The sequence below is a fragment of the Papio anubis genome, chromosome 20 (genome assembly GCF_008728515.1).
Source record: "Papio anubis isolate 15944 chromosome 20, Panubis1.0, whole genome shotgun sequence".
NCBI lineage: Eukaryota > Metazoa > Chordata > Mammalia > Primates > Cercopithecidae > Papio > Papio anubis.
Window position 1 is genome coordinate 34,833,651 of NC_044995.1, and position 17,505 is coordinate 34,851,155.

Here is a 17,505-nt window from a genome sequence, read left to right on the forward strand (position 1 = left end):
CCAACATGGTGAAACGCCATCTCTACTAAAAATAGAAAATTTAGCTGGGTGTAGTGGTGCACGTGTGTAATCCCAGCTACTCAGGAGGCTGAGGTAGGAGAATCGCTTGAACCTGGGAGGCGGAGGTTGTAGTGAGCTGAGATCTTGCCACTGCACTCTAGCCTGGGAGACACAGTGAGACTCCACCTTAAAAAAAAAAAAAATTAGCCAGGCATGGTGGTGTGTGCCTGTGGTCCCAGCTACTTGGAAGGCTGAGGTGGGAGGAATGCTTGAGGTTGAGGCTGCAGTGAGCTGTGATTACACCACTGCACTCCAGCCTGGGCAACAGTGCGAGACCCCAACTCAAAAAAACAAAACAAAACAAAAGAAAACTAAGACCCCCCCCCCGCCACCAGTGGGGATGATAAGGGAAGAAGCGGTGTTCCCCCAGCCCCAGGCTTAATGGTCAGGGCCACAAACCTTCTGCCAAGAGCCTGAACACCCCCTACATACCCAAGTTCAGCCCCAAACCCAGCCCAGCTGGCAGAGGAGGGGTCCCCATGAGCGGCCATGGCACATGCCAATTGCCAGGTGCCGACTTTCTGTACAGCTCCTCTATGACCCAGCAAGGGTGAGGCCACTACCTGGGACAGCAAGACCGGCCAGATGCCATCTGTGCTGTCACCATGCCTCACGGGAGTGGCAGAGGCGGGAGACCCCAGGCCCCCAGGTGAGGCTGGCCGTCTCTGCGGTGGCTGACAGGTGCACTGCCCTGCTCGGCAGTATCCCAGGCAGGGGGCTGACCCTGCTCCATCCTTGGCACCATGGACCGTCTCTCAGGAATGACCTGTCCTTGGGGTCACCTTGACAGGAGAGGCAGAGGGGATGGTCCAGGCAGGTCTTGGCCTTGAACATGGTGGCCTCAGCAAGCCCACGAGAGAATCCAGCCGGTCCCGGAGCCCCTGGCGTGGGGGGCCCTTCTCACTCCTCTTGGTGACAACAGGGATGACTCCCAGGGGTTCCGTCCTCTGCAGCCAAGGTGTGTGGAGCAAAGACGCGAGGTCGAGTAGGAAAGACCCTTTTATTGGGGTGGACACGGAGCGCGCACTAGTCCATGATAAAAATAAAATGACTCAAGAGAAAGATCCCAAGGGCCGACTTCTCCCCGACGTGCGCACACGCTGAGTGAGGTCTGGGCATGGGAGAGTTCCAGGCAGAGCGTGGGACAAGACCGAGTCTCAAGGGCCTGGACCGGTGTCGGGGGGAGAAGGCCACTCGGTTGTCCTGGTGGGTCGGCCGCCCCAGGCCCGCCCTTGTTGCCCAGCCACAGTGAAGCCCCCGCTAGAGACCCTCACAGACACGCTCTGGTTCTCTGGAGAACTGGGGGCAGGAGTTGGGGAACTGGCCCGGTGGAAGGCGGGGGTCGGGGGACAATGTTGTGTTTTTTTAAAAAGCATCTACCAACATCACACTACTGGGTCTGATGTCCCCTTTAACCAACGCTTGATACAGGTTACAGCATAAATAAAAACTCAAGGAAAATAAATACATCGGCTCCTATGAGGTTGGAAGTGGTGTGGACGAAGGGTGTGGATGGGCCGGCAGGGAGGCGGGCGGGCGGGGTGCTTACACATGGCGGGCAGGCGGGTGGGCGACCGAGGAGCAGACCTGGCAGGAGGCGCCTGTGGGGTTGAGAGTCTTAAGTGTCCTCGTGCATGTCTGGGCTGTCGGTTCGCGCCACCTTGCGGGGAGGTGCGGAGCTCTCGCCTTCCAGCTCCACTTGCTCCTGGTCTCTCTTCTTGGCAGCGTTCTGGGGGACAGAGGAAAGAGAGGGGCTGTGAGTCATTTTTTTCGGACAGGCTCTCGCTGGAGTGCAGTGGTATGATCATTGCTCACTGTAGCCTCAACCTTCTGGGCTCAAGCAATCCTCCCAGCTCAGCCTCTGGGAGTAGCTAGGACTACAGGCACGCAGCACCACGCTTAATATTTTTACTTTTGGTAGACATGGGGGTCTCACTATGTTGCCCAGCCGGAGGCTGTGAGTCTTCACATGGGTGAAACTCCCAGAATCCTAATGCCAGCCCAGGCCCCCGCAACAGCATCACAGAGGTAAGCCTGGAGTACGGTGGGGGGTCTTGGGGTCCCTGGCTGGGCAGTCCCTCCTACGACCAGGACCTGCCCTGCTAAGCCCTGCCCAGCTAAGCCCTGCCCAGAGCACTTCCTGGACCTACGGCCGGTGATAGACAGGTGTTTCCTGGGCACCTGGAGGAGTCACCCCCAGCACGTGCAATGACACACAGGGCTGGTTTCTCAAGCACTCAGAGGAGTGATCCACCCAGCCTGGGAATAAAGGCCTTTGGAAGCCACTGGGGATGCTGCACATCAACGCAAGAGAGAAGCACACGTCTCCTTCCCCACTGTGGAAACCAAGGCCTGGAAGCAGGAGAAGGGGTGGGGTGGGCCCAGCAGCTTGGATTTTCGGCAACAGTCGCTTTGCCACAGAGTCCCCCCACCTTCCAACTTTGCCCAGGGTAGGTAGCCACCCACTGTTCAATGTTAAGTAAAAAAAGCAAACTTGCCGGGCGCGGTGGCTCATGCCTGTAATCCCAGCTACTCTGGAGGCTGAGGCAGGAGAACTGCTTGAACCTGGGAGGCGGAGGTTGCAGTGAGCTGAGATTGCAGCACTGCACTCCAGCCTGGACAACAGAGAGAATCCGTCTCCAAAAAGAAAAAAAAAAAAGAAAAAATAAGAGGGCCGGGTGCAGTGGCTCACACCTGTAATCCCAGCACTTTGGGAGGCTGAGGCAGGTAGATCACTTGACGTCAGGAGTTCAAGACTAAAAATACAAAATCCACTAAATCTACTAAAAATACAAAAATTAGGCCAGGCATGGTGGCTCACGCCTGTAATCCCAGCCTACTTTGGGAAGCCAAGGCGGGCAGATCACCTGAAGTCAGGAGTTCAAGACCAGCCTGACCAACATGGAGAAACCTCGTCTCTATTAAAAATACAAAATTAGTCAGGCATGGTGGTGCATGCTTGTAATCCCAGCTACTCGGGAGGCTAAGGCAGAATCGCTTGAACCCAGGAGGTGGAAATTACAGTGAACCAAGATCGCACCATTGCACACCAGCCTGGGCAACAAGAGCAAAACTCCATCTCAAAAAAAAAAATAATGATAAAATTAATTAGCCGGGCATGGTGGTGTATGCCTGTAATCCCAGCTACTCGGGAGTCTGAGGCAGGAGAATTGCTTGAACCCAGGAGGTGGAGCCTGGGAGGAGAAGGTTGCACTGAGCCGAGAACATGCCACTGTACTCCAGCCTGGGCGACAGAGCAAGACCTCATCTTAAAAACAAACAAACAAAAACAAAAACAAAAGAAAAAGAAGAAAAAATGTCCCATGTGCAGAGGCAGCCACTGGGAAGGGAGCTGGGGCACCAGAAGCGTCGGGGAGATGACTCTTCACTGCAACTACACCCTCTCATTTTCACTTTTTAGAGACGGGGTCTGGCTTTGTTGCCCAGGCTGGAGTGCAAAGGCACAATCATGGCTCACTGCAGTCTCAACCTCCTGGGCTCAAGCGATCCTCCCACCTCAGCCTCCTGAATAGCTGGGATAACAGGAACATGCCACAGCCAGCTAATTTTTTTTTTTTTTTTTTTTTTTTTTTTTTTTTTAGTGACGGGGTTTTGCTATGTTGCCTAGGCTGGTCTCAAACTCCTGGCCTCAAGCCATCTGCTCGCCTCAGCCTCTCAAGCAGTTCGGGGTGTGAATCACCACACCCAGCCACACCCTCTCATGTTGCCTAGATTTTTTTTTTTTTTTTGAGACCGCCCAGGCTGCAGTGCAGTGGCATGATCTCGGCTCATTGCAATCTCTGCCTCCCAGGTTCAAGTGATTCTTCTGCCTCAGCCTCCAGAGTAGCTGGGATTACAGGCACGCACCACCATGCCTGGCTAATTTTTGTATTATTAGTGGAGACGGGGTTTGAGACTGGGTTTCACTATGTTGGCCAGGCTGGTCTCGAACTTCTGACTTCATGATCCGCCTGCCTAGGCCTCCCAAAGTGCTGGAATTACAGGCATGAGCCACCACGCCCGGTCTAGATTTTTAATCATATGTACACACTTCACCATTCAGAAAAGATTCTTTTTTTTTTTTTTTGAGATGGAGTCTGGTTCTGTCACCCACGCTGGAATGCAGGGGTCCAATCTCGGCTCACTGCAAGCTCCGCCTCCCAGGCGCAAGCCATTCTCCTGCCTCAGCTTCCCGAGTAGCTGGAACTACAGGCGCCCACCACCACGCCCGGCTAATCTTTTTCTGTATTTTTTAGTAGAGATAGGGTTTCACCATGTTAGCCAGGATGGTCTCGATCTCCTGACCTCGTGATCTGCCCACTTCAGCCTCCCAAAGTGCTGGGATTACAGGCGTGAGCCACTGCGCCCAGCCTTTTTTTTTTTTTTTTTTGAAGACAGTCTTGCTCTGTCACCAGGCTGGAGTGCAGTGGCGCGATCTCAGCTCACTGCAACCTCTGCCTCCCTGGTTCAAGCGATTCTTCTGCCTCAGCCTCCCGAGTAGCTGGGATTACAGTCATGCGCCACCACGCCCAGCTAATTTTTGTATTTTTGGTAGAGATGGATTTCCCCATGTTAGCCAGGATGGTCTTGATCTCCTGATCTTGTGTCCCACCCGCCTCAGCCTTCCAAAGTGCTGGGAATACAGGTGTGAGTCACCATGCCCAGCCTCAGAAAAGATTCTATCTAGTTCATACCAATACAGTCTACCTAATGCCAGGGCCATGGAAAGCTGGGCCTGGTGGGTGCTTGGGCCTGGCCTCCAGCCTCCTGAGCACTAGTGTCCTGCAGCCTCTGCACAGCGGTTCCCTCCATTGGAACGACGCTCTTCCCACTCCTGGATCGCCCAGGGCACTCCTACCCAGCCCTCAAGACCCTACTCCAGTCACTAGAGTCCTTCCTGTGCTCAGAAGCCCCTGCCAGGCATCCCATCTCTGTACACCCACAATCCCTGCACAGGAGCCATGCGGGCCTCACCTTTTTGTCCCATTGCTGATGCAGGTAGCGCAGAAGGATGTTTGTCTTTTCTGTCACGATGACTAAGGAGGAAAGACAGAGAAAGTCGCAGACGTGTCCCCTCCCCGGGCTCCTCCCCTGACACTGCCCTGGGAGGTCTTTTTGGGGCTTGAACTCAGTATCCCCAACTCCGGAGATCTCCAAAAGTCCCGTGTTTTTGCTTCTGAGCACACACGCAGCCACTCCCAGCGGCCTGAGTCAGCTGCTTTCAGGGTCCCTGCTCCCTGCAAGGGATTCCATCCTTGGATGGGGAACTAAGCCCAGGCACTGAGACTCTCGTGCCTGTTTCTCCCGGGCTGACTAGGAGCACACACCGCATATCTGTGCCCAGTGACCACACAGCCCCACCCCACAGGCTCCAGATGGATAAATGCTTTAAGAGCAGGGTCTCCCTCTGTCACCCAGGCTGGAATAATCATAGCTCACTGCAGCCTGGAGCTTCTGGGCTCAAATGATTTTCCCACCTGGGACTATAGACACACGCCACAACGCCTGGCTAATATATATATGGTTTTTGGTGAAACAGGGTCTCACTATGTTGCTCAGGCTGGTCTCAAACTCCTGGCCTCAAGCAATCCTCCGGCCTCGGCCTCTCAAAGTGCTGGGATTACAGGCGGGAGCCACCCTACCTGGTGTGGAGTCTTTTTGAACAGTTAAACTAAGACAGCAGGACCAAGTCCTCCTGTGCTGTGGGTCCCTCCAGCTGGACCCCCTTCCTGTCACTTTCACCCAGGCCTGGCTGGATCCCCAGCCCAGGCTCCTGTAGCCCTCTGCTGCCTCCCTGCCCAATAGTACTTGTCTTAGAACCAGAGTCCTTGCCTGCCCTCATCTGACAAGGAGGGGAAGGGGCCAGTGAGTGGCAGATGAGGGACAACTTGGGGGCCCCTTTGGGCTGGCTGTGGATCCCAGTGTGTCCCAATCAGGAGACGTCTGGGGAAAGCCAGGTTTCTGGCTGTCCCCAGGTGCTAGGAGTGGACAGGCATCCACGTGTGCATCCCCAGGCTGAAGCCCCCACAGTCCCCCTCCTGCACCTCCCTGGAGGCCCTCCCTGACCTAACTGGATTCAGTAGCCAGCATGTGAACCCCAGCCAAGTCTATGGCCTGGGCCAGGGTTGAAGATAACCTCCTCGTGCCACGCTGCGGTCACCAAACCCCACCCCTCAGCAGCCAGAATGGGACAGACCGACAGCGGCCACTTACTCTGTTCAGATGGGTACTCTCGGGTGGGCAGGTAGACTGAGGGCCGTCGGTTCTGCAGGAGGGTTGGGAAGGGGTAGGTTAGGAGAGTGCATGGGCCTGGGGTCTCCTCATCCCTCCACGCGGCACCCACCCTTCAGTGCAGATTGGAAGACACTCAAGAATGTGGATGGGGCTGGGCTTGAAGATCAGCCTCTGTTCCAGCCAAGACCCCAATCGGGGGACACAAGCTACCCCCAGGCCCCCTGGAAGTGCCCAGTCCCTCCCAGCCCCAGGAACACGCACTCACCGAGGCTTTGCACACGGAGTCCGCGTGAAATCGACTAAAATTGCTTTTGTTGTAGACAGGCAGTCCTTTCAAAAAATCTGCCTAGAAGACATGGAAGATGGTACATGAGAAAATAGGCAACGGGCCGGCTCATCCCTGAAGCACCTGCATGGTGCATCCCTTCTTCCCCGCTGTTCTTTGTAGTTCAAGTTTTCCAGAACACACTCTTGAGCTGGCTGCTGGATACACTGCCGGGCCCAGAGAAAAGTAACCAAGCCAGGCTATGTGCATGTCCTCCGGGGGGTCCTCATGGCAGCCCCTAACTAGGTAAGAGGTGGGGAAATTGAGGCTGCAAGAGAACAGGCCACTGGTTAAAGTCATACCGCAGCAGGCTCACATCTGTAATCCCAGCACTTTGGGAGGCCGAGACGGGCGGATCATCTGCAGCCAGGAGTTTGAGACTAGCCTGGCCAACATGGCGAAACCTCATCTCTACTAAAAATATAAAAATTAGCCCGGCATGGTGGTGCGCGCCTATGATCCCAGCTAGTCGGGAGGCTGAGGCTGGGGAATCACTCAAACTCGGGAGGCAGAGGTTGCAGTGAGCCGAGATCATGCCACTGCACTCCAATATGGGCGACAGAACCAGACTGTCTCAAAAAAAAAAAAAAAAAAAAGTCATTTTCTTTTTTTTTTTTTTGAGATGGAGTCTTGCTCTGTCGCCCAGGCTGGAGTGCAGTGGCGCGATCTCCACTCACTGCAAGCTCCGCTTCCTGGGTTCACGCCATTCTTCTGCCTCAGCCTCCCGTGTAGCTGGGACTACAGGCGCCTGCCACCGCGCCTGGCTAATTTTTTTTTGTATTTTTAGTAGAGACGGGGTTTTCACCGTGTTAGCCAGGATGGTCTTGATCTCCTGACCTCGTGATCCGCCCGTCTCGGCCTCCCAAAGTGCTGGGATTACAGGCTTGAGCCACCGCGCCCGGTCAAAAAAGTCATTTTCAATCCAACGCTGTGAGTGACGTCTGGAGTGGGCCAGTGGCGAGACTGTCTGCTGCGGGTTTCCCCACAAGGCTTGCCCTAAACAGGGCTCTCCTGAGCTCATTATGTATGATCTCCTGACCCAACGAGGCAGGAGGTAGTGTCTCCCTATCAAAGGCAAGGACACGGAGGCAGAGAGGTCACCCAGTCTCAGTCAGAAAACCAGGGGCTGATTTGAACCCACATGTACCCCACCTCGGATTCCAAGCTCCTTCTCTTCATCACACACCTGAAAAGCAAGGGCTGGAGCCCCGGCAGGCTACAGAGCTGGGAGGGAGGGCCATCCCCTGATTCCTGAGGCCCAAGAGAGCTGCCCTGGGAGAAGCTGCTGTTCAATTTCCCACCATCCTCTGGGACAGGCAGGAGCAGCAGTGTCCCCAATTCTATGACATCTGGCCCCTCGTCTGCTGTTCCCTCTCGGGAAGCCGGAATGTGGCTGGGTGGGCTTCCCCCTCCCACCTGGGACGCAGCCGTCACATCTGGATGACCTACTGCCCCAGGACTAGTTCAAAGTCCCTCAAACCTGCCTCCCCTCCACCCTAGGATGCCAGCCTCAGTTCAGGCCCTGGCTGCGGGGCCAGCTTTATTCATTCAGCAAGTTCTGGGGCCCCAGCAGGCACCAGGGCACTGGACTGAGCCATCATGGACGTGCACCTGGCCTTGGGATGGTGTGGGGCAAAGAGCTGCACAGTGGAAGGGAAGTGGCTGCAGGAAAGGGTGCCTCGAGGGCACAGTGTGAGGTGCAAGGCAGAGCTCTGGCCCATTTGGGGGATAAGGGAGGGCTGCCCAGACGCAGGGATGGAGGCACTAAGACCTGAAGGGTGAGGAGGGGTCCCTGTCCACCTTCGAAGCCCTGGCCTAGCTTGCCTCTGCTGGACTCCCATCACACACACCCTCTGCCACACACACCCTCTAGGAATGCCCCTCATGCCTCCATGTAGCAAATACCTGCTAACCTCCCCACCAGCTCCAACCCCCTCCCTGGCCCCTTTGCTCCCCCGACACTTTGGGAGCCTCTCCCAGAGCCTCCCCTCACACCCCAGCGAGGCCATCTGTTTACACATCCACCTCCCTGGCTGGACTGGTACCTCCCCGAGGGCAGAGGACAGGACAGGGCTGACTCAACCCTAGCCAGGCTCGCATGGGGCCCGGTGGCTGAGTGGCGAGAGCTGCAGGTACCCCGGGTTTTCTGCTCTCAATCCTGGCTCAGCCCGTCCCTGGTTGTGTGACCTGGGACGAGGGACCTCCCAGCCTCTGGGCCTCCCTGTGAAGAGAGGCATTCCAACAGGGCCACCTCCCAGGGTTACTCCGAGTCATAAGACAACAAGGGGAATGCTTTGCACGGAGCTCCCTTGGGGGCAGCCTTTACGATCAACATGTCTGCGTTGGACAAATGAATGAAGGCAGGGTATGTGCAGCCTTCCTGTCATGCTAAGCTGGAAAACAAGACCTCGAGACATGGCGGGCAGGGGGTGGGGGAAACCTCATCTCAGCCAGACAAATGCCAGCCACGGCTGGGCCCTGGAGCCATCCATTACCTCAGCAGACACGCACTGGACACCTGTGTGCCCATACCACTGCAGGTAGCCTGCCAGAGACCCAACAAAGAGATGAGGAAGAGAAGCGGTGTGCTGACAGCAAAGAATTGGGGAATCCCCAAAGTCAGGAAGGGCCTCCATCACAGGAGGAAGAGTATTCTGAGCAGAAAGAGCAGCAGGTGTAAAGGCCCTGAGGTGGCAGGAACCTGGAGTATGAGGAAGTGAAAACAAGGCCAGGATGGCTGAAGCTCAGAGTGGAGAAGAGACTGGAGATAAGGTCATAGAGGTGGCCAGGGGCCTCAGGGTGAGGAGGGGAGCCGCCAGGGTTCCTGGAGCATTTTATCGGCTAGAAAGTGGTATCATTTGATGCACATCTTTAAAAGCTCCTTCTGGCCAGGCACAGCAGCTCACACCTATAATCCCAGCACTTTGGGAAGCCGAAGCGGGTGGATCACAAGATCAGGAGTTCAAGACCAGCCTGGCCAATACGGTGAAACTCTGTCTCTACTAAAAATACAAAAATTAGACGGGCATGGTGGTGGGTGCCTGTAGTCTCAGCTACTAGGGAGGCTGAGGCAGGAGAATGGCTTGAACACGGGAGGCGGAGGTTGCAGTGAGCTGAGATTATGCCACTGCACTCCAGGATGGGCAACAGAGCGAGACTCCATCTCAATCTCAAAAAAAAAAAAAAAAAAAAAGCTCCTTCTCAGTCCCCATGCAGTGCCTCACGCCTGTAATGCCAGTACTTTGGGAGGCTGAGGCAGGATCACTTGAGCCCAAGAGTTCGAGACCAGCCTGGGCAACACAGGGAGTCCCTATCTCTCCAAAAAGTACAAAAATGAGCTAGGTGGGAGGATCTCTTGAGCCTGGGAAGTGGAGACTGCAATGGGCTGCGATCACACACTGCACTCCAGCCTGGGTGCCAGAATGAGACCCTGCCTCCAATTAAAAAAAAAAGCTCCTTCTGGTTCAGGTGAATTATGAACTGCCAAAGGGGTGAGAGCAAGGCTAGGAGACCAGGGAAGAAGCTGGGACAGGTACACAGGTGGGAGGTGGCAGTACCTGCAACACGGTGTGAAGCCATGGATGAATTCAGGTGTTTTCTGAAGGTAGAGCCAATCTAATCCACTCATGATTGGCCGTAGGGATGAGACTGTACCAAGGTGTCAAGGACAACACCCAGGCTTGGGGACCCCCACACTAGGAACCCACCTTCCCATTTCCTTCCTGAAAAGGAGTCTTCCTTTCATCCCCACCACATCCCAAGGACTATGGATTGTGGGCTGGAAGTCTGGGTCAGGGGACAAAGTAGCCTCGACGTATCTCGACCAAGCTTCTCATCACTCTTCCCAGCCCTGAGGATGCCAACTAGTGGGGGGTGGGGAGAGGCTTTAGCTCCACTCTGAGGGTGGGTCACCATCCCACTTTTCAGGTGGGGAGACTGAACCCCAAAGAACCAGCAGACCCAAATTCCAGGATGACTGAGAAACCCGGAAGGAATTTCAATGTTCCAACAGCCAGGTGGGGACGATCCACACTTCATGAACGTCACTGGCCTCGAGTCACCCAGCTCATCTGTTCAGCATTCACTATCCTAAGTCCTTTACGACGTCAGTTACCTAAATTGTCACCACCCTAAGAGGTTCAGACTACTGCTACCCTCATTTGACAGGGACAACCCATGTGGATCGTAGATAAAAGTTGCTCATTCTTAGGGGCGGATAAGGGCCCAGAATGGCGGAGGTGGGGTCAGGGCCCAGGGGGACCGGGACAGTCGGCGATGTCGCACTTCCTTTGGCGACAAAGCCCTGCATATCACGGTGCCAAGCCCCCTCCCCCTCCCCGGGACCCAGGCCGGCCTCCCAAATTCTCCTGAACTGAAGAGATCCAGGACCAGCGCGCTGAGGACGAGGCCAGACCAGGGGGTCTTACGGGACCCCATCCCCACCCCAGACGGTTTCCGGGGGGAGCCGCAACCCGGAAATGAATGAGTTGTCAGGGCCTGGCATGCTGGATGGGGTCAGGGGTCGGAGAAGGAGTGGCAGTGGGATCATCAGGAAGCTCTCGGTAGGGTCCGGGGGTCGAAGGTCACAGGTGAGTGGGAGGGGCGGGCCAAGCCTGAGGGGGCCGGGCAGGGCGGAGAGGGGCCTAGGGGGATACTAGAGATGGGTGGGACCACGGCGCCATTTTGTCGAGCGGAGGGGGAGTAGAGGCCTGGAGGCCATACTCACCATCTTCTGTTTCCTCCGTCGCCGCCTCGGCCGCCGCCTCAGCCTCCACCGCCGCCACCACAGCCGCCTTCTAAGCCGCCGCCTCACAGTAACTTCCAGCCACGGCACAGCCCACACTGATGGCGCCACCAGCCCCCCGTCATTGGTGCGCACTCTAGCCCCGCCCCCACATATGAGCGCTTTGCACGCTCCCATTGGCCTCATCCAGCTAACTCATGCGCCCATTGGTTGCCACGCCTCCTCCCATTGTGGTCAAGTTCGGTTGAAGAAGCAAAGCCCCGCCCGGTACTTGGAAGCAATGGAAAGTGAGATCCGGAAGTGGGCGGAGGCCTCGGCCGCGAAGTCTCTTGGGAGTTGTAGTTTACAACTCCGCGAGCCTCTCTAGAGCTTTTGCTTGTCTGTTTTTAAGATGAGGGGGTCGGCCGGGTGCGGTGGCTCACGCCTATAATCCTAGCACTTTGGGAGGTCGAGGCGGGTGGATCGCCTGAGGTCAGGAGTTCGAGACCAGCCTGGCCAACATGGCAGTGAAAACCCATCTCTGCGCCTGTAATCCCAGCTACTCGGGAGGCTGAGGCAGGAGAATCACTTGAACCCGGTAGGCGGAGGTTGCAGTGAGCCGAGATCGCGCCATTGCACTCCAGCCTGGGCAACAAAAGTGAAAATCAGTCTCAAAAAAAAAAGAAAAAAGAAAAACAGCTCAAGCATGCAGAGTGGCTCACGCCTGTAATCCCAGCACTTTGGGAGGCCGAGGCGTATGGATCACGAGGTCACAGGGAGGATCGAGACCGCCCTGGCTAACACGGTGAAACCCCGCCTTACTAAAAATACAAAAATTAGCCAGCCGAGTGGCTGGCCAGTCCCAGCTACTCGAGGCTGAGGCAGGAGAATAGGGTGAACCCGGAGGCAGAGCTTGTAGTGAGCCGAGATCGCCACGCACTGCACTCCAGCCTGGGCAACAGAAGGAGACTGTCTTAAAAAGGCCGGGCGCTGCGGCTCGCCTGTAATCCCAGCACTTTGGGAGGCCGGTGACGGTGGATCACGAGGTCAGGAGATCGAGACCATCCGCCAACACGGTGAAACCCCCGCCTCCTAAGAAATAGCCAAAAACTAGCCGGGCGAGGTGGCGGGTGCCTGTAGTCCCAGCTACTCGGGAGGCTGAGGCCGAGAATATGGAACCCGGGAGGCGGAGCTTGCGTGAGCTGAGATCCGCCACTGCACCCCAGCCTGGGCTACAGAGCGAGACTCCGCCTCAAAAAAAAAAAAAAATTCCGGGCATGGTGGCTCACACCTATAATCCCAGCACTTTGGCGGATCATGAGGGCAGGAGTTCGAGACCCGCCCGGGCAACAAGAGCGAAATTCCCTCTCCAAAAAAAAAAAGATAGGGGGGTCCCACTATGTTTCCCAAGCTGGTCTCAAACTTCTGGCCTAAAGCAATCCTCCAGACTTGACTTCCCAAAGTTCTGGGAGCCATCGTGCCAGCATCTTCTTGTGTTTATCACATTTTTAAAGCAGCCCTAGAAGAGGAAAACCATAACACTCCCTATCCCCTCCTCAAGACCATCTTGCTCAAACACCTCCCATAACTCCCTAGTATTCAATCCCACCTCCTTGACCCCATTTATGGGTACCTGCAGCCTTCATTGCCCACCTGTGTCCTCACCTCTAACCAATTCCTCCTACATCGGGGCTCTCCCAGACCTTGCCATTTCCTCCAAGACTTCATTCTTCAAAAAGGCAAGTCAGATATCTTCACTGAGGTCCTACGGCCCTCACAATCCCCCTCCCAGCCCTGACACCGCTGTGTCCAAACTGTCTTCCTGACTTCCAGGGCAAAGACTGGGCACCCAGCACATAGCAATTGCACAGTGAAGTTGCTAAGTGGAAGCTACTAAGTATTATTACTCCAATAGCAACAGAGCAGAGGAGAAACCAGCACTGCATTTTATAGGCGACAAACGCACCCCACAGAGCTAAGTCCTTGCTCAAAATCAAACATCCCCAAGGGGCAGGCAGAAGATTCAAACTCCTTACGGGCTGGAGTTCGAGATCAGCCTGGTCAACATGGTGAAACCCCCCTCTACTAAAAATACATCAGTTAGCTGGGTATGGATTAGTAGCGCCTGTAATCCCAGCTACTGGGGAGGCTGAGGCACCAGAACTGCTTCAACCCGAAGGCAGAGGTTGCAGTGAGCAGGGATCCGACAACTGCACTCCAGCCACGCCAGCCTGGGCAACAGAGTGAGACCCTGTTTCAAAAACAACCCCCCCCCCCCCACCACACACACACAGTTTTCCACCAGCCTTCCTAGACCTATAAAATTTATGACACAGGCTGGGCATGATGGCTCACACCTGTAATCCCAGCACTTTGGGAGGCCAAGGCAGGCAGATCACCTGAGGTCAGGAGTTCGAGACCAGCCTGGCCAACATGGTTGAAACCCCGTCTCTACTAAAAATACAAAAATTAGCCGGGTGTGGTGGTGGGCGCCTATAATCCCAGCTACTCAAGAGGCTGAGGCAGGAGAATTGCTTGAACCTGGGAGACAGAGTTTGCAGTGAGCCAAGATCGTGCCACTGCACTCCAGCCTGGGGGACAGAGCGAGACTCTGTATCAAAAAAAAAAAAAAAAAAAGCGGACGGGGTGGCTCACACCTGTAATCCCAGCACTTTGGGAGGCTGAGGCGGGTGGATCACCTGAGGTCAGGAGTTTGAGACCAGCCTGGTCCACACGCTGAAACCCCGTCTCTACTAAAAACACAAAAGTTAGGCCGGGCATAGTGGCTGACGCCTGTAATCCCAGCACTTTTTGAGAGGCCGAGGCAGGCGGATCACCTGAGGTCGGGAGTTCCAGACCAGCCTGACCAGCATGGAGAAACCCCTCTCTACTAAAAATACAAAATTTGCCGGGTGTGGTGTCACATGCCTGTAATCCCAGCTACTCGGGAGGCTGAGGCAGGAGAATCGCTTGAACCCGGAAGGCAGAGGTTTCGGTGAGACAAGATCGCCCCATTGCACTCTAGCCTAGGCAACAAGAGGGAAATTCTGTCTCAAAAAAAAAAAAAAAAAGAGTTATGACATGTAAGGCAACTGGAACTTTGAACATTTATTACACGTTTAACAATATTTCAAAATTATTGATAATTCCTTTGGATGTGATACGCTTTGTAATTATATTTTAATGAGCTCTCATCTTGGAGAGATACATTCTCTCCGAGATACAAGAAATATTTATAGAAGAAATCATCCGATGCCTGAGATCAGCTTCAAAAGAACCAAGGATGGGGCAGGGACGGGTTGTAGGTGGTCGGTAGTCAGGGCTGTGTACTGGGTACAAGGAGGTTCGATTGTACTGTTCTTCGGTCTGTTGCGCAGGTTCGAATGCTTCCTAATTTAGGCTTCCTAAAAAGCCAAAAAGGGACTTGGCAAGCTCCCATGCAGCCTTCAACCCCACAATACGGAGAGCACTCAAGTCCGAGGCGTTCCTGCTCCCCAGCTCCCTGCAAAAACAGCGCCAGGCAAGGTCGCGAGGTGAGGGCGATGCTTCTATGGGGGTCCCGCCGACAGCATCGCGATCCTCAATGGCTCAGCGACTTGCGGCCCTTGAGCATTCGGCGAAGGATGACCTGGACGCCGGCCGGCGTGCTCAGGCGCCGGACCCAGCCGTGCTTGTTCTTCCGTTTGATGTTGCTCGGCTGATACTCGTTTCCGCGAGTCTTGCCCCGGGCCTGCTGTGGGGTGGGGAGGCCCCAGGCGTCCGGGAACCCCAGCCAGGCCCGGGGCTGGAGCCACCTGCGTGGGTAGAGGGACGGCGAGAAAGGTCAGACGGGGTGCTGGGTGACCTCGGCGCTCAACCTCTCTAAGCCTCTGCTCCCGGGGACAGAGCCTGGCTGCAAAATGCGCTCCATAAATGCGCAAGTCACTGGCAGGTCATGCGGGCAGTGAACAGTAGCGCCAGCCTCCGACGCCCTTATTCCCAGATTTGGGGAAGGGTTCCCCTTTGAGGACTTACCTGCCACCCAGCAACGCTGCCGACCTACTCGTGGGGCCCAACAGGGATCCAGCCAAGAGAGCCATATCGTCAGTGGGTCCGGCAGGCCCGGCCGCCGGCGATTCCGGAGCCCAGAAGCGCCCAACCCTGGAACAAAGGATTATGGGAAGTGTAGTTTCCCCTAACGTGCAAAAACAGGCCGTTGGGGAAAACCCTGAAGTTGTAGTTCTGCGCCTGCGCAACAGAGGCGCGCCAGTCTGTCCGCGGGGCAGGGTTCTTCATACAAACCAAAAGAAGGTAGCCGGCGAACGGCGCCTTTTCAGCACGCGCATGCGCACAAGGCATTATCTCCCGCGGTCAGCTGGGAGCTGTGCTGCAGTTGCCTCCTGTTGACCGGCAGAGGGTGCCCCGCGGTGGCCGGGCGCAGCTGGTGGCAGCCGCAAGAAGCGGCTGGTTGGTCTTACCACCTCCAGCTGGGCAGATGGCACACAGCTGGCTGCCAGCTTGTCCTGGCTGCAGCCAAGTCTCCGCCTCTTGGCAGGAAGCCGAGGAGGCCTGAGTTCAAGCTCGCTGGGTGTCCTTGGGATGGTCCCTGCGCCTCTCTGGGCTTTCTCGATCTGTAAAACTCATGGATTGCAAGCTTGTCTTTGACAATTTTGCCTCCATTTCGGACCCTAGAAGAATTTTCCTCTGTTGTTAGAACCGAAAAAAAAAAAAAAAGAAAAAAAGGAAGAAAAATTTTCTGATACTCAGATCTGAACCCCTCCCCTACTCACACACTATCCTTGGCTCTCCATTTCCCCAAGTAAAACCTGCTCAGCCCTTCCATCAGGCATGCAAAACCCTGTACACACACCATCTTACATTTCAGCTAATGCCCCTCCTCTGCCTGGAAAATTCCCATGCGCCCTTTAAAAACTCTCGCCGGGCTGTGGCCTTCAAGCCTGTAATCCCAGCACTTTGGGAGGCCGCAGACGGATCAATGAGGTCGTGAGATCGAGACCATCCTGGCTAACGCTGTGAAACCCCCTCGCCTCTACTAAAAAATACAAAAACCTAGCCGGGCTGTGGTGGTCGGCGCCTCTGTAGTCCCAGCTACACGGGAGGCTGAGGCAGAATGGCGAACCCGGGAGGTGCATGGAGCTGCAGCGAGCTGAGATCCCGCCACTGCACTCCAGCCTGGGCGACAGAGCCGAGACCCGCCTCAAAAAAAAAAAAAAAAAAAAAAAAAAAAAAAAAATCCTCTCCTCTCCTCCAAGGGCTGAGTGAGGTGTGGCTTATGCCTGTCATTCCAGCTTTTTGGGAGGCTGAGGAGGGAGGATCCCTTGGGGCCAGGAGTTTGAGACCAGCCTGGGGACATGGTAGCAACCACATATAGCCTCAAGTACTCGGAAGGTGAGGTGGGAGGATTCCCTGAACCCAGGTGTTCCAGGCTGTAGTGAGCAATGACAGCGCCAATGCACTCCAGCCTGGGCAACGGAGTGAGATCCTTTCTCAAAAAAAAAAAAAAAAAAAATTGGAGTCCTCTTCTCTCAACCGCTGTCCATTCTTCTGGCCCAGCTGCCTTCCCTTGACTCTCTCCCAAGTTCAGGGGCTCCTCAAGGGCCAGGGGCCTGGGGCTGTATCCCTACAAGTGCCAGCTTGGGGTTGATACAGAGAGGTGCTTGCTAAATGAATAAACTGTATAGTCTCCCAGAAGTGCCCTTAGTGGGCAAGAGTAGGTGTCTGGACGGAATCCAGCTCTGGCAGCAAATTCCAGGGGATGGGAGTGGCCAAGCAGCAAGGAGCATTTAACCCCTCGTCCCCCGAAGCCCATCCTACCTGTAGCATCATTTAGCAAAACATCACCACTACAATAACGCCCATAATATATGGAGCACTTGTTATATGCATGACACTGATGAGTGCTTTACCTGCATAGTAAACTTATGAGAGGATTAATTTCATAAAGAAATAAACAGAGGCTCAGGAACGTGAAGTAACTTGCCCAAGGTCACACCTCAGCAAAGGGCAGAGGCTGGATTTGAGACCTGAGCTCTCCTGAGGGCCTACCGTGGCCCCGCCGGCACCACAGAGCTGGGATGCCTGCCTCTTGCTATCAGCCCTCCTCAGAACCATGGCAGCCATAGGTTAAATCGGCTGATTATGAAATTCAAACTCTCTAATTACC

The 17,505-nt window shown here is 55.3% G+C and overlaps 2 protein-coding genes across 2 annotated transcripts; both read right to left on the reverse strand.

Annotated features, from left to right (window-relative positions):
• Window positions 1-1,041: 1,041 nt before the first annotated feature.
• Window positions 1,042-11,555, reverse strand: DDA1 (DET1 and DDB1 associated 1). The gene is made up of 5 exons (XM_003915132.5): window positions 11,346-11,555; window positions 6,560-6,640; window positions 6,274-6,325; window positions 5,035-5,096; window positions 1,042-1,789 (listed from the first exon to the last, which is right to left on the reverse strand). The coding sequence occupies exons 1-5, from the start codon at window positions 11,547-11,549 to the stop codon at window positions 1,679-1,681; spliced, it is 510 nt and encodes a 169-aa protein (XP_003915181.3). The 5' UTR covers window positions 11,550-11,555; the 3' UTR covers window positions 1,042-1,678.
• A 2,880-nt stretch (window positions 11,556-14,435) lies between these two features.
• On the reverse strand, window positions 14,436-15,645 carry MRPL34 (mitochondrial ribosomal protein L34). The gene is made up of 2 exons (XM_021930858.2): window positions 15,357-15,645; window positions 14,436-15,136 (listed from the first exon to the last, which is right to left on the reverse strand). Exons 1-2 carry the CDS (start codon window positions 15,419-15,421, stop codon window positions 14,923-14,925), a joined length of 279 nt encoding a protein of 92 aa, XP_021786550.1. The 5' UTR covers window positions 15,422-15,645; the 3' UTR covers window positions 14,436-14,922.
• Window positions 15,646-17,505: the final 1,860 nt, after the last annotated feature.